Source organism: Lipophrys pholis (genome assembly GCF_963383615.2).
Source record: "Lipophrys pholis genome assembly, chromosome: 20".
NCBI lineage: Eukaryota > Metazoa > Chordata > Actinopteri > Blenniiformes > Blenniidae > Lipophrys > Lipophrys pholis.
The window spans coordinates 1,448,936-1,467,300 of record NC_137648.1 but is presented as its reverse complement, the minus strand read 5'-3'; the positions used below and the strand labels follow the sequence as shown (position 1 = coordinate 1,467,300).

The 18,365-nt window shown below is 43.1% G+C and overlaps 2 protein-coding genes across 2 annotated transcripts in view; both read left to right on the top strand.

Moving 5' to 3' along the window:
- Positions 1–2,125: 2,125 nt before the first annotated feature.
- Positions 2,126–4,206, top strand: LOC308125816 (uncharacterized protein). The gene is made up of 3 exons (XM_080489817.1): positions 2,126–2,197; positions 2,780–3,127; positions 3,259–4,206. The coding sequence occupies exons 1-3, from the start codon at positions 2,131–2,133 to the stop codon at positions 3,771–3,773; spliced, it is 930 nt and encodes a 309-aa protein (XP_080345943.1). The 5' UTR covers positions 2,126–2,130; the 3' UTR covers positions 3,774–4,206.
- A 1,399-nt stretch (positions 4,207–5,605) lies between these two features.
- LOC308125812 (plexin-B2-like) overlaps positions 5,606–18,365 on the top strand; it is a 31,314-nt gene continuing 18,554 nt past the window's right edge. Inside the window, exons 1-13 of the mRNA XM_080489813.1 lie at positions 5,606–5,716; positions 6,060–7,192; positions 8,427–8,615; positions 8,747–8,872; positions 10,332–10,432; positions 11,503–11,629; positions 12,748–12,907; positions 13,873–13,984; positions 14,933–15,044; positions 15,421–15,522; positions 16,123–16,218; positions 16,623–16,710; positions 17,308–17,486. Of these exons, the coding sequence (XP_080345939.1) occupies positions 6,062–7,192; positions 8,427–8,615; positions 8,747–8,872; positions 10,332–10,432; positions 11,503–11,629; positions 12,748–12,907; positions 13,873–13,984; positions 14,933–15,044; positions 15,421–15,522; positions 16,123–16,218; positions 16,623–16,710; positions 17,308–17,486 (2,523 nt within the window). The 5' untranslated portion in view covers positions 5,606–5,716; positions 6,060–6,061. The remainder of the gene's footprint in view (positions 5,717–6,059; positions 7,193–8,426; positions 8,616–8,746; positions 8,873–10,331; positions 10,433–11,502; positions 11,630–12,747; positions 12,908–13,872; positions 13,985–14,932; positions 15,045–15,420; positions 15,523–16,122; positions 16,219–16,622; positions 16,711–17,307; positions 17,487–18,365) is intronic.

The window sequence follows — 18,365 nt, the reverse complement described above, 5'->3', positions numbered from 1 at the left end:
AGGTTATAGAGGATTTATTACATTTTTTTTTCTACATTTCATTGAATTTTGCAGCACAATGTTTCATTAAAATTAACTTTATACTTAGATAGTAGTCATTTTCAGTACTAACTGTTTGTTATTGCAAAAATATAAACAATTTCATTACATCCACTGTGACCACAACAAAGAAAAACTTTCTAGTGTAAATTTAAAGGTTATTATAGTAATAGTTGACCAGTCTGGTCCACTCCAGATGAAACTGGACTGTATGTAGTCCCTGAAATAAATAAAATCTTATTTAATGATTATTTTGTATACATCTTATATACATGCATATATCTTTGTATTGGTTCAGTTATGTGCTTTTAAATAACCTTAACATAGTTGGTGTTTGGTTCGTTCAACATCAACTGGTCCTACAATTTGTCCTCGTGACCCGTCCATCCGAAAAGAGGACACCTGGCTTCAGGGGACACTTGCCCTTGGATTTTAGTGTGTCCCCACATCACAGATTTCACTGTATATATAAAGAGCTAATTCTGGCGAGGTCCAGGGTTTTGCCATGACAGCAAAGGCTTATGGGTTATGATGTTGCTCTGTTTATTGGTGGAAGGGCAACAATCTGTCCGTATAGATCATCTCCGCTTTCGCTATTTGGGTGTAGGATGGAATAACATTGATGTAAAGTAAGAAAAATGAAAAAAAATATATATATATGAATGATAAAAAATAATGAACATGTAAAGGGGTAGGATTAAAAAAGTTGTAAGAAGAAGTATAACTTTTTTAATATGTGTGTTACATGTTTAAAAGTGCAGTGTGTGCTGAGTGATCTCTGGGTTACTCATTGAGTGTTACCTAAATAAATCAATAAATATATAAATAAATATGGCCTTCGTTTTCAGGAAATGTCATCTTAAAAATGTTTGTGAAACTGCATACAAGTATTTCTAACCTCTCACATTATGGGGACATGCAATCATCACTGTGAAGACAAGAGTTAAGTTGCAGTGAGGACAATCTTCTCAACGCTGCGGTGAAGACACAGTTTAGTTTAAGACTGCAGTTGCAGTTTGGGAGTGGAAGTCGAGCAATAGTGTCCGTCCATCAGTCCATCAGTCCATCCATCAATCTGTACATAAAGCCAAAAGCAATGGTGGTGAATGAGGCGATGGTACTGTTGTCACTAGCAGTCTTGCCTTATAGTGCAAAAGGCTTCAGGTTGAAAACCGTGTTGAGCTCGAGATTCTTTCCGTTTGGTATTTATGGTTTCATCGAAAACATGGCAACATTGGCAAATCTATATTTCTTGCAGGTGTGAGTGTGTGACTCTTCTTACCTTTCAGTGGACATACAGACATTCAGAGATTCCTGACGTGTTTGAATGAGGAAACAGAAGTGGTTTTTCCTGAGTGACTTGCTCACGCCCAGTTTACCTGTGTACTTTGCATTTCCTCCACCTGTATCACTCTATCCTCGTTCTCACTGCTGGCTGGGACTTCCTCTCTGAACTGCCTGTAAGTTGAACTCTTTGCTGATATTTGTGGACCTCCACCGTCTGGACTCTCTGAAGAGGTCTCCGGCTTTACTTGTACTGTGGTGATTGGATTATGAACGCAGTGGTAACGTGGTGTCGTGATTTACAGTCTTGCAGCCTTTGGTTCCAGACCGTTGGCTTGAGGTTCTTTTGTGTTGTATTTCCAGTTCTCCAATTATTGTGTTAAGGCTGTAAGGTGGCTGTATATTTGTTTGTCCTGTGATCAGAACCAGCATCCCGAGACATTGAGCGGAGTAAAGAACCACAGAAGGCTTGAATAATGAGATTTGCGTTGTACAATTTCTCACCTTCTAAACAGACTTCTATCAGTTTAAGTCCGTCTGACTTACCACTCTGCATTCCTTACACTCCTTTCCGAGATGACAACGTTCTGAGTCAGTCGACTGGCTCTACGAGTTTGCCTGTGTCGGCATGATGTAATGTTGGAGCGTTACGTATTTTTCGGCCACATCTTTCGTACAGCTACGTTAAACGCGTATGTAAGCAGTGGGCTTCCGGGACCTGTGATTGGCCTGTTGATATGGCAGGAATTCATGTGATCAAATGGCAAGAAATCATTGCATAACCCGCTCACGAAGCACACAGTTAAAATGGCGTCCACCGCGCCTGTCCTGCCATGTGTCCTGGTTCTGATAGTTATCGACTTGGTTTCTGCTGGTGAGTTGGAACTCTCAGATGCTCTCAAACATTTGGTCAGATAAAAAACTGAGACATACTTGGAAGAAACTACGACTTTATTCTGATTTGTCGGTCATAAGAGATCAGAGAGTGTTCAGCTAGCTCCGGCCGCTGCGCTCGACGTAGCCGCTAAGAATGCTCTGAATGCTATGAATGCTTTGAATGCTTTGAATGCTGTGACCGAGAAACAATGAAGACACTCCTAGATGTGACAGAGTATGGAACTCTTTTGTTTGGAAGTGAAATGAGAAGCTTTTGTTTTGTTGAAAACTTGGCAACACCAGGGACAACGCAACGTGTATTGTTAGCATGTTAGCATGGACACGTGCTGACTCACGGAGGTATTGAAAAGCTAAATAGGGCCACAAACACAAGTTTTGACCTTTTTCATGACCATGATTTGTGTGTGTGTGTGTGTGTGTGTGTGTGTGTGTGTGTGTGTGTGTGTGTGTGTGTGTGTGTGTGTGTTTGTCTTCAGTTTCAGGTATTGGCAGGTGTGTTTTTTCCTTTTTAATGAGACGGAATCCTCTCACCTTCTCTGTGATTGTTTGGCGTTTTCAGATATACCGGTCATCAGCGCTGAGATCGGACAGCTGGAACTCCTGGAATGTGTAGTTCCAAACATCAGTTCGGTGGCGATCCTAGAATGGACGCGGAGAGACTTCCTTGACTATGTCCTGATGCGACGGGGTAAGTCTCTTGTACCTGACGGCCAGCTGAAGAGCTACGTAGGCCGGGTGGCGCTGCAGGACCCCGACTTGAAGAACGGAACCTTCACTCTGTTACTGAAAGATGTGACCCCTGCCGACAGAGGCATCTACGAATGTCGAATCGCCCAGAAAATAACACCCCGCAGGAAGAGAGCTGCCCTCGATGTTGACCCCATCTGCACCGTCAACCTGATCGTTGGTGAGTCTTTGTCATCTGGAGCTTTACTGAAGAGCTAAACAGCTCAGAGTCAGATCAGGATTCACAATAAGCTACCTGACCGAAGACTTCAGCCTGTCACTGCTCCTCACACTGCTTCTGTTTTCCCACAGCCAAGACTGGAGAGAACAAGGATGGAGAGAGCAATGCTGGAGAGAACAAGGATGGAGAGAGCAACGCTAGAGAGAACAAGGATGGAGAGAACAAGGATGGAGAGAACAAGGATGGAGAGAACAAGGATGGAGAGAACAAGGATGGAGAGAGCAAGGCTGGAGAGAACAAGGATGGAGAGAGCAACGCTAGAGAGAACAAGGATGGAGAGAGCAAGGATGGAGGGAGCAACGCTAGAGAAAACAAGGATGGAGAGAACAAGGATGGAGAGAGCAATGCTGGAAAGAACAACGCAGGAAAGAGCAATGCTAGAGAGAACAAGAGCAGTTATTGGATCATTGGGCTGTTTGTGTTTGTCCTTTTGTTTGTTGGTGTTTGTGCTAAAGTTTTTCAAAAGTCTCTGTCTCCGTCTCCTGCTGTTGTCTTCACTGCTGTTGTCTTCACTGCTGTTGTCTTCACTGCTGGTGAAAGTCCAACTGTTGTTGTTAAAGCTTCTCAGGGTGAGAATGACAGCTGAACATCCTCTCCATCACCCTGCTTCTCTTCAGTCTCACTGACAGCACATGTTGCCTTCCAGCCATGAGCCCGAAACCTTCAGCAGCGTGTCTACATCACCTTGAGATTCTTCTCAGGTTCTGTTCTCGTTCTGTTCAGTTTCAGTTGGGTTCTGATCATGTCTGCATGTGTCTTCTCTCTCCGTGGTCCAACTATACTCTGTCCTCCATCATTTCTCCTCGTATCTGTGCTGAAGCTGCAGGGTGAACCACAACTACTTAAGAAGTATTATTTGGTTGTATAATCATTTCTTTCAGAGTTTGTTATGCAGCTCTCACTGAATTAAAAGTTACATCATGTAATCTACTCTTGGAAGTGTCAACTATGTGTTGAGTACATCCACAGTATTATCTGCATGTTTGTAATCAGTCAATTAAAAGAGTTAAACCAGAAGCACATCGAATGTCTGTGAATATGTTGAGAAGTTGGACATGACTCTGTGTTGCATCAAGGGAAGCAGGGGCGGTGTTAAGAACTCTATATACCTGCACTTTTGACAGTGTTGTGCTAGTTGGGTGTCATTCCGCATGTTCTCCCCTTGATGGCGCTCGAGTATCTTTCCTCACATCATAAAACGTTCGCGGCAGACGTTGTTTAATAGAATGTGGTGATGTGCAATGTGTGGGGTAATGTCTCTTACAGGATTTATGGACATAAATGGCAAATAGAGAGTAAATACACTGACCTAAGCACTGTCACTCCTTCCTGTTGCAGTTGTCACGTGACCAACAGAGGATGTTGGATGTTGGATGTTGGATGTTGGATGTTGGGTGAACGAGACGGGGCTCGATTGCGACTTCCTGATGGCAGAGATATACTGGCTGTATTGCAGCTGAATATTTAGACACGTTGAATTTTTTAGATGTTAAAAAAAATAAATCAGAAGCAAAAAAAATTCTGTGCTTGAAATTCGACATTTTCAAAGTCTGATTTCGATGATTAAAAAAATTCAGTTAGAAATTTGAATTCAGACTCTGATGGCACAGATATGCTTCCATAGTGGTGTTGGTGATGGTCTGTGGTCTACCGAGTGGAGTCTAGTTTAAGAAGCAGTAACACTGTGTGTGTGTGTGTGTGTGTGTGTGTGTGTGTGTGTGTGTGTGTGTGTGTGTGTGTGTGTATGACACTCATAACCGCTGACTCATGGTTATACATCAGAACAGAGAAACATACACATGTAGACCCACAAGATATGCATGAGGACATAGTCGTGAGAACCGGCGGGACATGTGGTTTAATCAACACACACACACACACACACACACACACACACACACACACACACACACACACACACACACACACACACACACACACACACACACACACACACACACACACACACCAATGTCAGAGCTGGTGGCTGTCCAGCTCTCCAGAGAAGTGCTGTATATGAAGTACCACGGTATGGGGTGATATCCCATTATGTTTTCAGCATAGGCTTTTTATTTTTTTTTATTTATCATCTCAGTTTCCTCTCTCTATCTGTTTTAATGAGTGAGACGAGCACACATGGTGCTCCAGGTGGTGGAGATGTTTGTGAGCGCAATGTAATCATAACAGACACATACACCCCCGCTCTCTGTGTGTGTGTGTGTGTGTGTGTGTGTGTGTGTGTGTGTGTGTGTGTGTGTGTGTGTGTGTGTGTGTGTGTGTGTGTGTGTGTGTGTGTGTGTGTGTGTGTGTGTGTGTGTGTGTGTGTGTGTGTTGCTCAACATATTGAGGCGGAAATTGCATACCGCTGTGCTTCATCAAAGTGTGTGTGAGAGGTTTATTCACTAAGTGTTGGTGTGATTCCCGAGCTTGTTTGCTCCAGTTATGTTTTGATCAGTCCGAGACAAAACCTCTACACGAGCTGTTTGTGGTTTTCTTCACCAGCTCATCTGTAAGGCTTATATCTAAGAGGTAAGGTATTTCAAGTTGATCATTCTCTCGGTTACCAACTTCGATGCTGTTCTGGTATTTTAGCAGAAATTTAAATTATAAGCATGTTTTCCGCACTTTTTCCATGTGTTACTTAACTATTTGCGCCACTTTCCAATTCAGCTTTTTTTTTTTAATGATTTATGTAGCACTAAATACAACACTATCATCTCAAAACACAACTATTCTCCTTGATCTTCATCCTTTCATGTGAAGAAAACATCCACTGAAGCATTTATTGAAACCACAGCCTGCCGTTTCTTGTGTTGTGTCAGTTCACAGCATTAACAACAAAAAAACCTTTTTTTTTTCCTGTTGCCTCCAGAGATGGCAAGCTGGGTCTGGCTTCTCCTCTTCCTCACCTGCCGGTCAGTCTCGCAGGTGCAGGAAGATGGCAGCAACAAGCCCATCGTGGAGTTCGCCTCCGAGACCCCCATTAACAATGTGGTCCAGGACCCACAGACCGGCCGCATCTACCTGGGAGCGGTCAACACCATCTTTCAGCTGGGGCAGGACCTCCGCCAGCAGGCCCGGGCTGAGACGGGCCCTAAACTGGATGCCCGGACCTGCAGGCCCCCGACTTCAACCTGCCGGGACACGGAGCTCATGCCCAACCTCAACAAGCTTCTGCTTGTTCACCCGTCTAATGGCTCACTTATAGTGTGCGGCAGTCGTGAACGGGGCATCTGCTCCCTCCTCAACCTCTCCAATGTGGAGCAGCGCCTGTATTACAGTGACAGTAAAGGCCAGAGGACTTATGTGGCAAGCATCGAGGACAATGTGAACGTGGTGGGAGTCATGTCCAACTTCTCAAGAGATTCACAGACATTCGATGTGTTTCTGGTTGGGAAGGGCTACGGAAGCCTGGACAGTGGGGAACTCATCAGCACACGGATCCTTCAGGACTTCCAGGATTGGATTGTGTTTCAGAGCATCGTTGATGCATCCGCGGTACAGACGGCCCCATTCACTCCCAAGTACTTGCACGACTTCCGGCATGCCTTCAAAGAGGATGGTTTTGTTTATTTCCTCTTTTCTCGGACTCTTGACAGGTGGGAGGACAAAATCTTGACCTTTATCTCTCGTCTTTGTGACGATGACCACCAGTACTACTCTTACACGGAGCTGCAATTAAATTGCGGCCCTGATAACCGATTCAACAAAGTCGAAGCTGCGTACGTGGCTTCTCCGGGAACAGAGCTGGCCCGAGCCATGTCTGAGTCGGGTCTGGGAATGTATGGGAAGGTGTCGCCACGGAGTAAAGTTCTGTTCATGGTGGCGAGTTCAGAGGACAGCAGCGTCTCTGCTCTCTGCATGTACCCACTCAACTCAATCAATGAGCGTGTGGTGGATATCATCACGGCGTGCTACAGCGGCTCCGGGATGATTTCCGGTCTTCCTGCTGTGGCCATTCCCTACTCATTCAAAACAGACGAATTCTGCACATCATACATGACGGTATGTATATTGTCCCGACGGTCGAGTGAACTTTAAAAGAGTCTCTTTGAACTGAAAGCCATAAAACTGAATTTGATCTGCATGTAAGTAACAAGTATAGTCAAACATGATTTCCTTGATCTAATACCTCGCATGCAATTGTAACCTGTGTTTTTAATGAGCGTTATCATTAGCAATCACCGTGCAACTTAAAAAACAAGTATACCTTTTGTTATTGATCCATCCAGTGAGCTTTTATATCTGTGCTTTATGCATTGGATGCAATTTAGAGCGTGAGAGTGCAGATGACTGTTGACATGACTGATGCTGCTTTCCAATATGCACATGTCCTGTTCACACGTGGAATGATGTCACTTTCTCGGAAAACCAGTGTCACAAAATTGCACGTCAGTAAATTGTAAGGATCATTTTGTTCAGTGAAGCTATTGGCATTTTTTGGTCATAATTTGAAGAAACAAAAGTCAATAGTAAAAATACTACGTACCGTAATAGTCGCATAAGCTTGAAAACACAACTTGGGATGTTCAAAGCCTCCGATTTCCAGAGCAAGCTGAATGTGTCTGTGTTACACTAAAAATCACTCTGGATTCCAAACAGAAAGCAGCATACGACTAAAGAAAGCACTATTTATAGTCAAGAGTTCGCGAGCTTAAAGCCAGTAAAATAAAGCCCTTCTTAAGCCACAAACACACAAACAAAAACAAAGCAGATGAATGGCATTAGCAAGAATAATTTTCTCCACATTGGTTAAATTAGATAGCAATTAAAACCAGTTATAATTCCTTGTCACTCATAAGTGAAATAGCACATTGCCTTATTTTTGTGAGCACTTCACTTATAGCTCATCGTCTCGGTGGCAGTTCAATTTCTCATAAAGCAATGCAGAACATACATTGATCCCTTCCAGCTAATGAGTCCTAATCTAAGCAGCATTATTATCATTTCTGTTCCAAACTTGCTAATAATAAAAAATTTCATCTGCCTTCGGATACAATCCTCACAAGAACACGTTATTCATGCATTAATTCTAAATGTTGCAATGAAATTTATACCTGCTTATCAAATACCAATGTAAATAGTTGTAAATGAGTGATGAGAAAAAAGTACACCTGCGGATGTCTAACAGTGACTACGTAGTAGAGCTCATACCTCCTCGGGAGGGAAATACTCTTGTACTTTGTATTCACAGGAACACAATGTCATCTTTGTTTGTGCCATCTTTCCCCTTTTACAGAAAAAATTATTTGAATACTACAAGTGCGGTGCAGACTTTCTGCCTTCCCCTTTGGTAAGCACGCCAGCATTCGCCTTAAAGGCAGAGGCCGTGTTGACCAGGCCGGGCCGTCTCACCGCTGTGGCCGTCGCTGTGGAGAACGATCACACCATTGCTTTCTTGGGAGACAATCAAGGAGAGGTTGTCAAGGTGAAGTTGTCTCTTAATGTTTGGTAATCTGGTCAGATTCCTGCTTCCCCATGCAGGAGTGATGACATCTGATTCAGAAAACCTCACGTCTGACGGGGTCTCCTTTTTTTTTTTTAAACCCTTTTGTCCAGGTGCACCTGACTGCATATCCAACCGTGTACAGCAAGGTTCCTGGTGACCCCGTCGGAGACGAGGTCAACAGGAACCTTTTCTTTGACCTCAGTCACAGCCACCTCTATGTAACTACAGAGAAAAAGGTGCGTATGTCAGGATTATTACAGCCCATGCATCAGGTACAACATGTCTCCACAGCGCTGGGTTCCTATGGAGCACCGTGTGTAGGTCACCTAGTTTATTTACTAATCACTGTAGCCCACCTGTAAGAGAAATATACATTTTAAAGCAATAGAAATGATGCTCTTGGTGTGGTGGCGTGCCTGTATCCTGATTTTGTCGATGGCTGCTTTGAATAAAACCGAAGTTGTGGCGTTGAAAGTGGCTTCTTCGCTTGATCTTCTCCGTTATTGAGAGTTTAGCTCAGAGACAGAGGAGGAAAGTTAAGCTCTTCACCGTCTGTCTAGTTTTTCTCACAAAGTTAATTTATTTTCTGCTTTAAAAGGAGCCGCTGAGGTTGCTTTTGTAAAAAAATACCCAATAACCTGTATAAGTGTCTAATATCAGAAATATGTTTTTTTGAGATCAATCTTTTTAGTTTCAGTCGCTGACAGCAGGAAGGAAAACCGACTATCTGACAAACAGAGGATGTGTGAAGTGTATGGAGGAAACAGTTCGAGATCGCATCTCCTCGGAGGCATTTCTAGTGTCGCAACAGGTTTTCACACAATATTTTTTAAAAGTTGTACGTGGTTAGAAACATGTTGGGGACCCACACTCTTACGCCATTCTTTATTTTATGGTACATTTAGTTGATTATTTTCACGTGTTTTTTTTCACGTCATTTGTTGTCGTTTTTGAAAGCCGTGGGATCAGTGCAGCCAAGGATAGCAAACTTTCAGTTCCAGCCCAGAATCATCTAAAAACGAGCCAGAATAGCAAAGTGATTACAGGACAAACCCCTAATCAACAACATCTGTAAATGTTTCCTCTCGCTGTAGTCCAAACAAGTGTAGGGGTTGTTTGGAAAAGTAAACATTTATCTTGATATTTTAACAAAACATTAACACATAGAACTACTAAAAAAAGAGCACTTTCAAAATCATACCAGCAGTTTTCCGCTTTGCAGTGTCGTGTTGCTTTGTATTTGACGCCTCTGTTAACAGTGCCAGTTCCTCTTGTGTTAGCTGCTCGACATGGTCTGCAACTGTTCTATAAAAGAATCTTATTCAGTCTTTAGCTCACCTACCACCTATTTATTTATTACCCTGACGCCTCTCTGAGGAGCTTCAGACACGGTCTATCACTCATACAATGTGTTTTGAATGCCCATGCTTCAGTTTAGTATCTGACAGACCTTTTGAATGATTTTGAGTTTTCCCACCACTTTGAACAGGAAGCATGCACTGTTTAGTGAATATGTGAGACCATGAGCTGTGACGGGGCTCGTATCACCCTCTGCACTCACTCACACCTGCAACAAACCAAGCGGCTTTACAAGCTGTACTTGTAAATGCTTCCTATTTTGTACAGTGCCCCCCCCCACCCCCCCACCCCCCCAAGGTGCACTGTTTGATCACAGTTCATGTCGTCATGCTCTAGATCACCAAGGTGCCAGTGCAGACGTGCCTCCAAAAGAAAGACTGCCAATCATGCATGGAACTGAGGGACCCTTACTGTGGCTGGTGTGTCCTGGAGGGCAGGTCCGCATCTTTTTCTCACACACACACATAAACACACACACACACACACACACATGCATACAGATACATGCACACAGCAACAGTACGTGTGGACAGTTTGAGTGTCTCTCCATGGTTCTATTCCATCTCCTGTTGTCCTGCAGCCATAAGGAGTTAAAGCCGTTTGTCAGCCTCACACAGCGAAGGCAGACCAATGCAATTTACTCTCCTCAGCCTATATTTATCAGTGTCTGGAGGGGAGCAAGGTGTGCATGTATCATATGTTTTACAGGGATGTGATCAGGAAAATTGACAACACAAAGCAAATAGCTTTCCTTTGAGAGACCAAGTGTTCCTATACATGAAGTGTGATCACAGTCCTGGAGAGATTTTTATTTATCTTTTAATCTGATTAGATTGTGTGAGCTGAGATATATGACATTACTTATTACTGCATGACAAACAATTCTCATATTTGGAGCGCCGGTTTAAAAAAAAACTTTTGCCATAGACCTGGAAAAGATGGGACAAATAATCAATGAGACTGGGAAAAAAATAGATTTTGAGCTTATTTACTTTCCTGTTAACGTCTAATTCTTGAGAAGCCTTAAATCTCGTTGATTTCACAGTAATCTTGTATTGACTTTTTCTTTGCGTGTTCTATGTGGCACAGCTCTACACTCAATAACAACAAAAACATGTTCGACTGTAATTTATAATACGATTTTACAACATTGTGGTTTTGTTGTTACCGTTTCAGATGTGGTAATCATTCCAATCATAATAATCAGCTGAAATTGTGCTGTGAATTGATTCACAATCAATTCTTCATTTATTATTGTGTATAAGCTATAAAAATGTACATTTTAAAACAGCTATGATAAGGTTAGGTTTGATTTTGCCTAAATTTAATCTGAAACTATTAGAATTAGGGAGCAGTGTTTTCACTTTGAGGTTGTTTGTAACTACACATAGCCTATTTTATATAAAAAAAAAAGAACATGCCTATTTGAAGTCACCTGGGAACACATCAAAATCAGTTGGAGATGTGGAGCAGAGGCTCGTGGGAGTTGTTCATTCTCCATCTGAAGGTGTACCAGGAGGTCTGAGTGCCGACGGGCAGAGCAGACGAACGGCTGGTTGTGGAGCCCCAGGCAGCAGTGCGTCAAGATCGTATCCTTCTACCCACCGAACCTCTCCTGCAAAAAGACTGACAAGGTACCGCTCGGCTTCCGTCTCACTCATTCTCTGCTTTTGTGTCTCTGGCTCTGCAGTACACAACTCACCTCACATCTACGTGTCACACAAACGTGCCGAGCCTGAGTATGAAACTGTTTACGTCTTGAACCAGAGACTCCGAGCTCCTGGTCTCCCTGCTTTGTATTGATCCAGATCAGAAACTGTCTTATTAACGAGCATGCTTGAAGATGGAGCGCTTCTGTTCTGCACTTTAAACTTTTCTGACTCACTACTGAATTTCCATCAAAATTCAAATACAGGCACGTCTGACCGAACCCAAATATAATGGAATTGGCTGATTTATTACTATTACTGTGAGGGTGTGTCTGTGTATGTATGGGTGGAGACACTGTGTTCTGAGTAGAAGTTGCTGAGTTCCTAGAAGAATGGAGCCGTGGCCGGAGAAGACTGGAACACTTAGAAAAGATATTGAATCCAGATGTACGTGAAAGATTTCTTGAGCTTGGCAGATATAAGGCCGAGCACAGTGACAGGCAGTTGCGGCAAGTGACCACATCTCCCCGATCGGCATGATAAAGACATCAACGAAGATTGCTCTCACAGAGTCCGCCTTACAAAGAAATCAACCTACCAGTGACTATTTTATCCATTTTTTTGTTTTAGAATTTATGATACGTACATGTTTTTACATGTTAAATTTCATAAGATTAGATGTTTTTTTTTTCTATTCTTTAACAAAACAATGAACTTAGCAATGATATTATATTAGTTTTAGATGCACCTGCAATTTCTTTGTGCATGAAGCAGAGACTTTACCTCAACCATGTAAGAACAAGGGAACTATACTGGTGCGATCACATGTAACAGTAGAGCCGTTGGTATGATAATGCAGATATATGTTGGCCAGTTTTGGCTCCAAATACAAATCCAACTCCATATATTTAACAAAAATCCCAAATTTAATGTTGCATAATTTCTCTAGTTTGTCATATATATGGACGGATTATGGAAATATGAAAGTATATGATTTTTGAGCTATAAAGAAAATGTAATCAGTTCAGAATGTTGATAACGACTGGGTTATGAAATCAAATGTGACATTGGTTTCAATAGAAATCACCTTCCTTACTGCACAGGTAAAGATCAACATCCCCTCCCTACCAACGATCGGGAGGTCTGACCGGCTGCACTGCGACATGGAGACTTTCCGGAGTGAAGGCGTCATGTCTGACTCTGGTCAGGTCTCCTGTGATCTGCCCCAGCCTTCACAGATACCGCCAGCACCTGAGGACAGAGGTACCCTCTTTCTAACCAACCTGCCCTCTCATCATCCTCTTTCAAGCCAGGTATGAAGGCTTTTTCTCTTAAAAAAGGATTTGTATTATTTGCCAGACAAACTGGCACATGACTAAAAAAGCTTTAGGTTTATCACAAGTTAACTGTTTTGCTGAATAGTTTATTGTGGTTTTTCCACTAAAAGTTTGACAACATAAAATTAGAGTGCAGATCTTGCATTGTGCAATATTGTGTGTTTAAATGTAATGGGAATAAACGCATTTGCCTCGGTCTAATCTACGTAAATCTACAGACAGGTACATAAACATCAAAGTCATCAGGCGAAGATGTGTGTCAGTGGTTTACCGACTCACCTTCTATTCATCAAAACATAGATTAACATTAAGATGCCTTCACTGTCAATGTAAATGAAACATCATGAAATTGTGTTGGCAGTCTGACAGTAGCAGCACAACAGTCATGGGCATAAAAAGTCACATATGAAAATATGAAAACAAATAAACATGAATATACATACACATAGGAACAGGAAGGTGCATATATGAAGTTTCTATTGGACAAATCTTACACGTTTTAAGGTGACGGGTTCTGAGTTCAGATTCTCCACAGCTCTGGGGACGAGGGAAGAAGCTCAGTCTGTTTGAGCGAGTGTGGCTGGTTCTGAGTCTTCCTGAGGGGGAGGGAGGTGAACAGGGGGTGACCGGGGTGAGAAGGTTCTCGGTTGACGGCTCGTCTGCATTGTCAGCAAAAAATAAATGCCAGACAGTTTTGGGAGTGGAGAGTGAGGAGCTGACGATCCATGATCCATATAGCATCTTGTGCAGAAACATCATTAAACTACCAACAAGTTCAGTTCGTTGTTGTCTTTAAAATTCAGTCTGTTTTCTACTCCTGTTCACGCATCTGCAAAACTTGTATCCTCTTCAAAACCTTTAACCTATTTTTTAAACTGGTTCTTGCCTTAGATTTCGTGGCCGTGGCCATCAAGATATTGGTCAATGAAGTTGTGCAGCTTGCCGCACTGGAGTTCAAGTTCTACAACTGTGCTGCCACAGTGAAGAAATCTGAAAACACACCGTGAGTCTGGCTCCTAATCTGTCACTCGGTGAAAACACACCGCGAGTCTGGCTCCTAATCTGTCACTCGGTGAAAACACACCGCGAGTCTGGCTCCTAATCTGTCACTCGGTGAAAACACACCGCGAGTCTGGCTCCTAATCTGTCACTCGGTGAAAACACACCGCGAGTCTGGCTCCTAATCTGTCACTCGGTGAAAACACACCGCGAGTCTGGCTCCTAATCTGTCACTCGGTGAAAACACACCGCGAGTCTGGCTCCTAATCTGTCACTCGGTGAAAACACACCGCGAGTCTGGCTCCTAATCTGTGACTCGGTGAAAACACACCGCGAGTCTGGCTCCTAATCTGTCACTCGGTGAAAACACACCGCGAGCCTGGCTCCTAATCTGTCACTCGGTGAAAACACACCGCGAGTCTGGCTCCTAATCTGTCACTCGGTGAAAACACACGGGGAGTCTGGCTCCTAATCTGTCACTCGGTGAAAACACACGGGGAGTCTGGCTCCTAATCTGTCACTCGGTGAAAACACACCACGAGTCTGGCTCCTAATCTGTCACTCGGTGAAAACACACCGCGAGTCTGGCTCCTAATCTGTCACTCGGTGAAAACACACCGTGACACTGAACACAGCATCACCATGAACATGAACACCAGGCTTGAACAGATGAGAGGTCAAGGCTCGGTTTGTAAATTGTGATGCACCTTCTGGATTTTCTCTCCTCTTTTTATTCCCAAGCCGATTAAACTGCCTCAGTTTTCTTTTCATTAATCAAAAAATGAAAGTCCATCTTGCCAGATTTTTTTCCCCCCGTTTGTTTTTGTCTTTAATTCTTTTACACGGAGGAATGTGTGATGAACGAGCATTGCTTACGCGAAGTTGCAGAGAACCATTTCGTTGTCAGCAACATCGATTTTTGTGCCGGACGCTTGTATTTCGGTGTTTTCAGGTGCGTGTCGTGCGTTGCCAGTTCGTGGGGTTGCCAGTGGAGTACGTTCGATCACTCCTGCAGTGATACGGACGACGGCGCCGTCGGCTCCCACGTCATCAAGCACGGGCAGGTCAGTTATTTTAAAAGGTTACCTGCTAGTTAATGTCAAGGCAAGGACTCTTACCTCTGCTCTGATGGGATGTGCAGAGTAAGAGTTGCTGAAGACCGTAGCTGAAGTTTTAAAGGAAACGCCTTAACATCGTGTGTGATGCGGCGCCGAAGCGACCCACATTCCCCCTGAAAATTAACAGACGCACAAATCCGACCATCAGCTGCCACCATCTTGCATAACAAACATCGCCGGGTGGTAGATAACGATACACAAGTCCGGTTCTGAGTGATACCTATCTGTCACCACGGATAAGCGCGTATGTAAAGTGGTTGGAATATTTAAAATGTAAACAATTAAAAGTAGGAGAATTTTAAGTGTCTTGATGCCGTTTCAGGGAGGAAAGTGTCCTCGGTTTGAGAATCCCGATCCTGTGTTGATCCCCGTCGGCTACAAGACTCAAATCACCTTCGAGGGGATCAATTTGGACCTTTACCAGGTAAGGTGGTGTGTACTTTATGGGAAGCTTTTCTGGCATTTTACTGGGTTTCATATCAGGATCTCAGTGAACAAGATTGATTCATGGTGTTTGGACCGTTTGTAAATGTAATAATCCCGTCACGAAGATGAATCGCTTACTCTGTGATAAACGGACACATACAAATATTCTATTGCTTTAAACCGCAGGGCTGGACCTTGGACTACCGTCAGCTTAATTTCCAACGTGTGAGACACAGATAATCTGGTAATCTTACAAACATCAGCCATACCTCAGGACAGAACCTGAAAGTATGTGGTCATCAGTTGTCAAGGTGTCGTCACAAGACCCAGTAAGGCCATGAGATAAATGCTCGGCATGTATGAGCTCTATCTGCAAATCCAGGATCCATCCAGCCCTCCATCCGTCGTCATTAACAGCTCTGTGAATTTGTTAACATGCAAACTTTTCCGAGTGGGAACAGAAGAGCTCAGAAGAGTTGGCATGTACATTTCTGGCTTTGCCTTGAGAAAAGAAAGAAGCCGAGCTGAGGTTGGAAAATTCTGTTGTGCATAACAGAATGCAACACATTTCTGGTTTTGTTTCTGTCCGGCTGTGCAGGGTCGTGTTTTCACCATCGGAACCGAGCTGATGAGAAATGTGGAGGAAGAGGTCCATTTCGAGGAAGGTCCGTTCTACATTAGCAGCGGCTTCAATGTGAGTGGATTTTCTTTTTTGTGCTCAACATTTCTTTCATACATCACTTTCAAATATATTCAAGTTCGGTTGCCTGTACTGGCCGTTGGAACGTGGTCTTAGTTATCAACAGTAGCGTGTGGTGGTGTTCCATTCAGGGCCGGCAGTAACCAAATCAGTTTTCTCTAGCAATGTATTGCAACTATCTAAGTACGGCCGTTTTTATGTTCCAGATTTATAAACTGAAACCCTTCATTAGCTCCTTTTCACTGTGATATTCTCTAGCGCCCTCTATTGGGCAGACTCCCCTCACTGGAGCCATTGCAACACCTCTCCACATTGTGAATTCAGTGCTTGGGAAGCTCAAACAGTGCCATTAATCACTGGATTCTGTTTTAATAAGGAATTTTCTTCCAATTTCTTAGTTTTCCTACAACAAGTCACCAGAGACCAATGTTGTTTTCTACGTGAAGGACAAGGAGTCTGGCAAGAAGATGGACAGCACGCTGAATGGTGCGTTCCTTGATTCTGTTGTGGAAATCTTATTTATAATATCCTCTGTGCAAGCTGTGAGTCACAATATGACGCTTTATGTTAGATTGAACAGTGCTATCTTTAATCTCGAATTCAAATTAATCAGAGAATTCATTGGTAACCATGGTAACCTACCATGTTTTTGACAGAAATGGAGGGATCCTGAGGAATTAGCAGGAATAACCGTGAGGCAGTTTATCTTTGTCATAGAATGCATTTTATTTATTGATGCCGAGAGATTTAAGTGTGAATGGACAAAATATAATATTAATACTTTACTTGTTTAGCACATTTTATACGATGTTGACTCAGTTTGCTTCACAGACACGAGGAGAGAAAACCTAAGTTATCAAAACAATAATAAAATCCATGTCCAAAGATGAAGTCAATATCAAATGCACTGAATAGTTGGGTTCACAGAACCACATTCATCAAGTGAGATAGTGGCAGTACAGAGAAGCACACACACGTTCTGGCTGCCTGAAGAAACGATGTTTTAGGGCTGCTTTTGAATGACCTTTGTCTTCCCACATGAGATTATGAGTATGATGCAAGGTGTTGCTTCTTCCCGTGCAGTCACTTTGTACAACTGCTCCATGGGGAGGGAGGACTGCAGTCTTTGCAAGATTGCCGACCCCAAATACAGGTGTGTGTGGTGCAGCAAGCAGAAGGCCTGTGTGTACTACAAGCTCTGCAGCCAGCAGGGGCCCGGGAAACTCCACAACACCGAGTGCCCCAACCCCGAGATCACAGATGTGAGTAGCGACGGCATAATCATCACTTGGTGTTTATCTTTAGGCCGAAGCCGGTGGCTGCTTTGAAGAGTTGTGATTGGCAGTGAAAAGTCATCGACCGCAGAGACTGGATTATTGATCAGAGCAGCTCATCGGCCATGTTAGGTTCTGTCTCCTCTTCTTGTTGACAGACGCCCTTGAGAGTGTGTTTCTCCATCGTTAATGGTCTGCATGTCAGTGCGGCTCCAAACATACCACAGCCGGACGGAAATATTGGCAGATAAATAAATGACACACAAATTGCTTTTACTGTGTTGGTAGTAGTTCTGTGGGTGTATTTTAATGTGTGCTGTAGAGAGGACAGCGCTTTTGTGTTAAAACTAGTGCTGTCAACTGATTAAAAACAATGAACTGATTAATTGCACAATCTTCTGTAGTTAATTTCGATTAATCACATTGTTTTTCTACTGAAGACTGAAGCTTGTAATGGATATTTATTGAGGGAAAACCACGAAACACACAAGTATTTCCTCCAGTTTTGGCAGTTTGGTGGCTCCTGGTCAGCCAACATGGCAACCTGCTGTTTAGCTGCAGAATTACTTCTGTGCTCGTTAAATTCAGCTTTACAAAGTATAACTAGTGATTTTCACTTCCTCAATCAGCCGTCAGGGAACTTTTAAAGGGAAACTTTCAGCCTTAATATCATTCCACTGGGTATTGTGCTGCTCTGTTGTCACGACGCTGCGTCCAGAGACGCTGCTGCTCACGCTGCTGCTCCGGTCGAGGCGTAAAGACTTACTTTACATTTTTTTAACAAGTTAAACGTTTCAAATCAATTGATTAAATTAACGCGTTATTTTTGACAGCATTAGTTAGAACGTGAAACATCTTAATAACTAC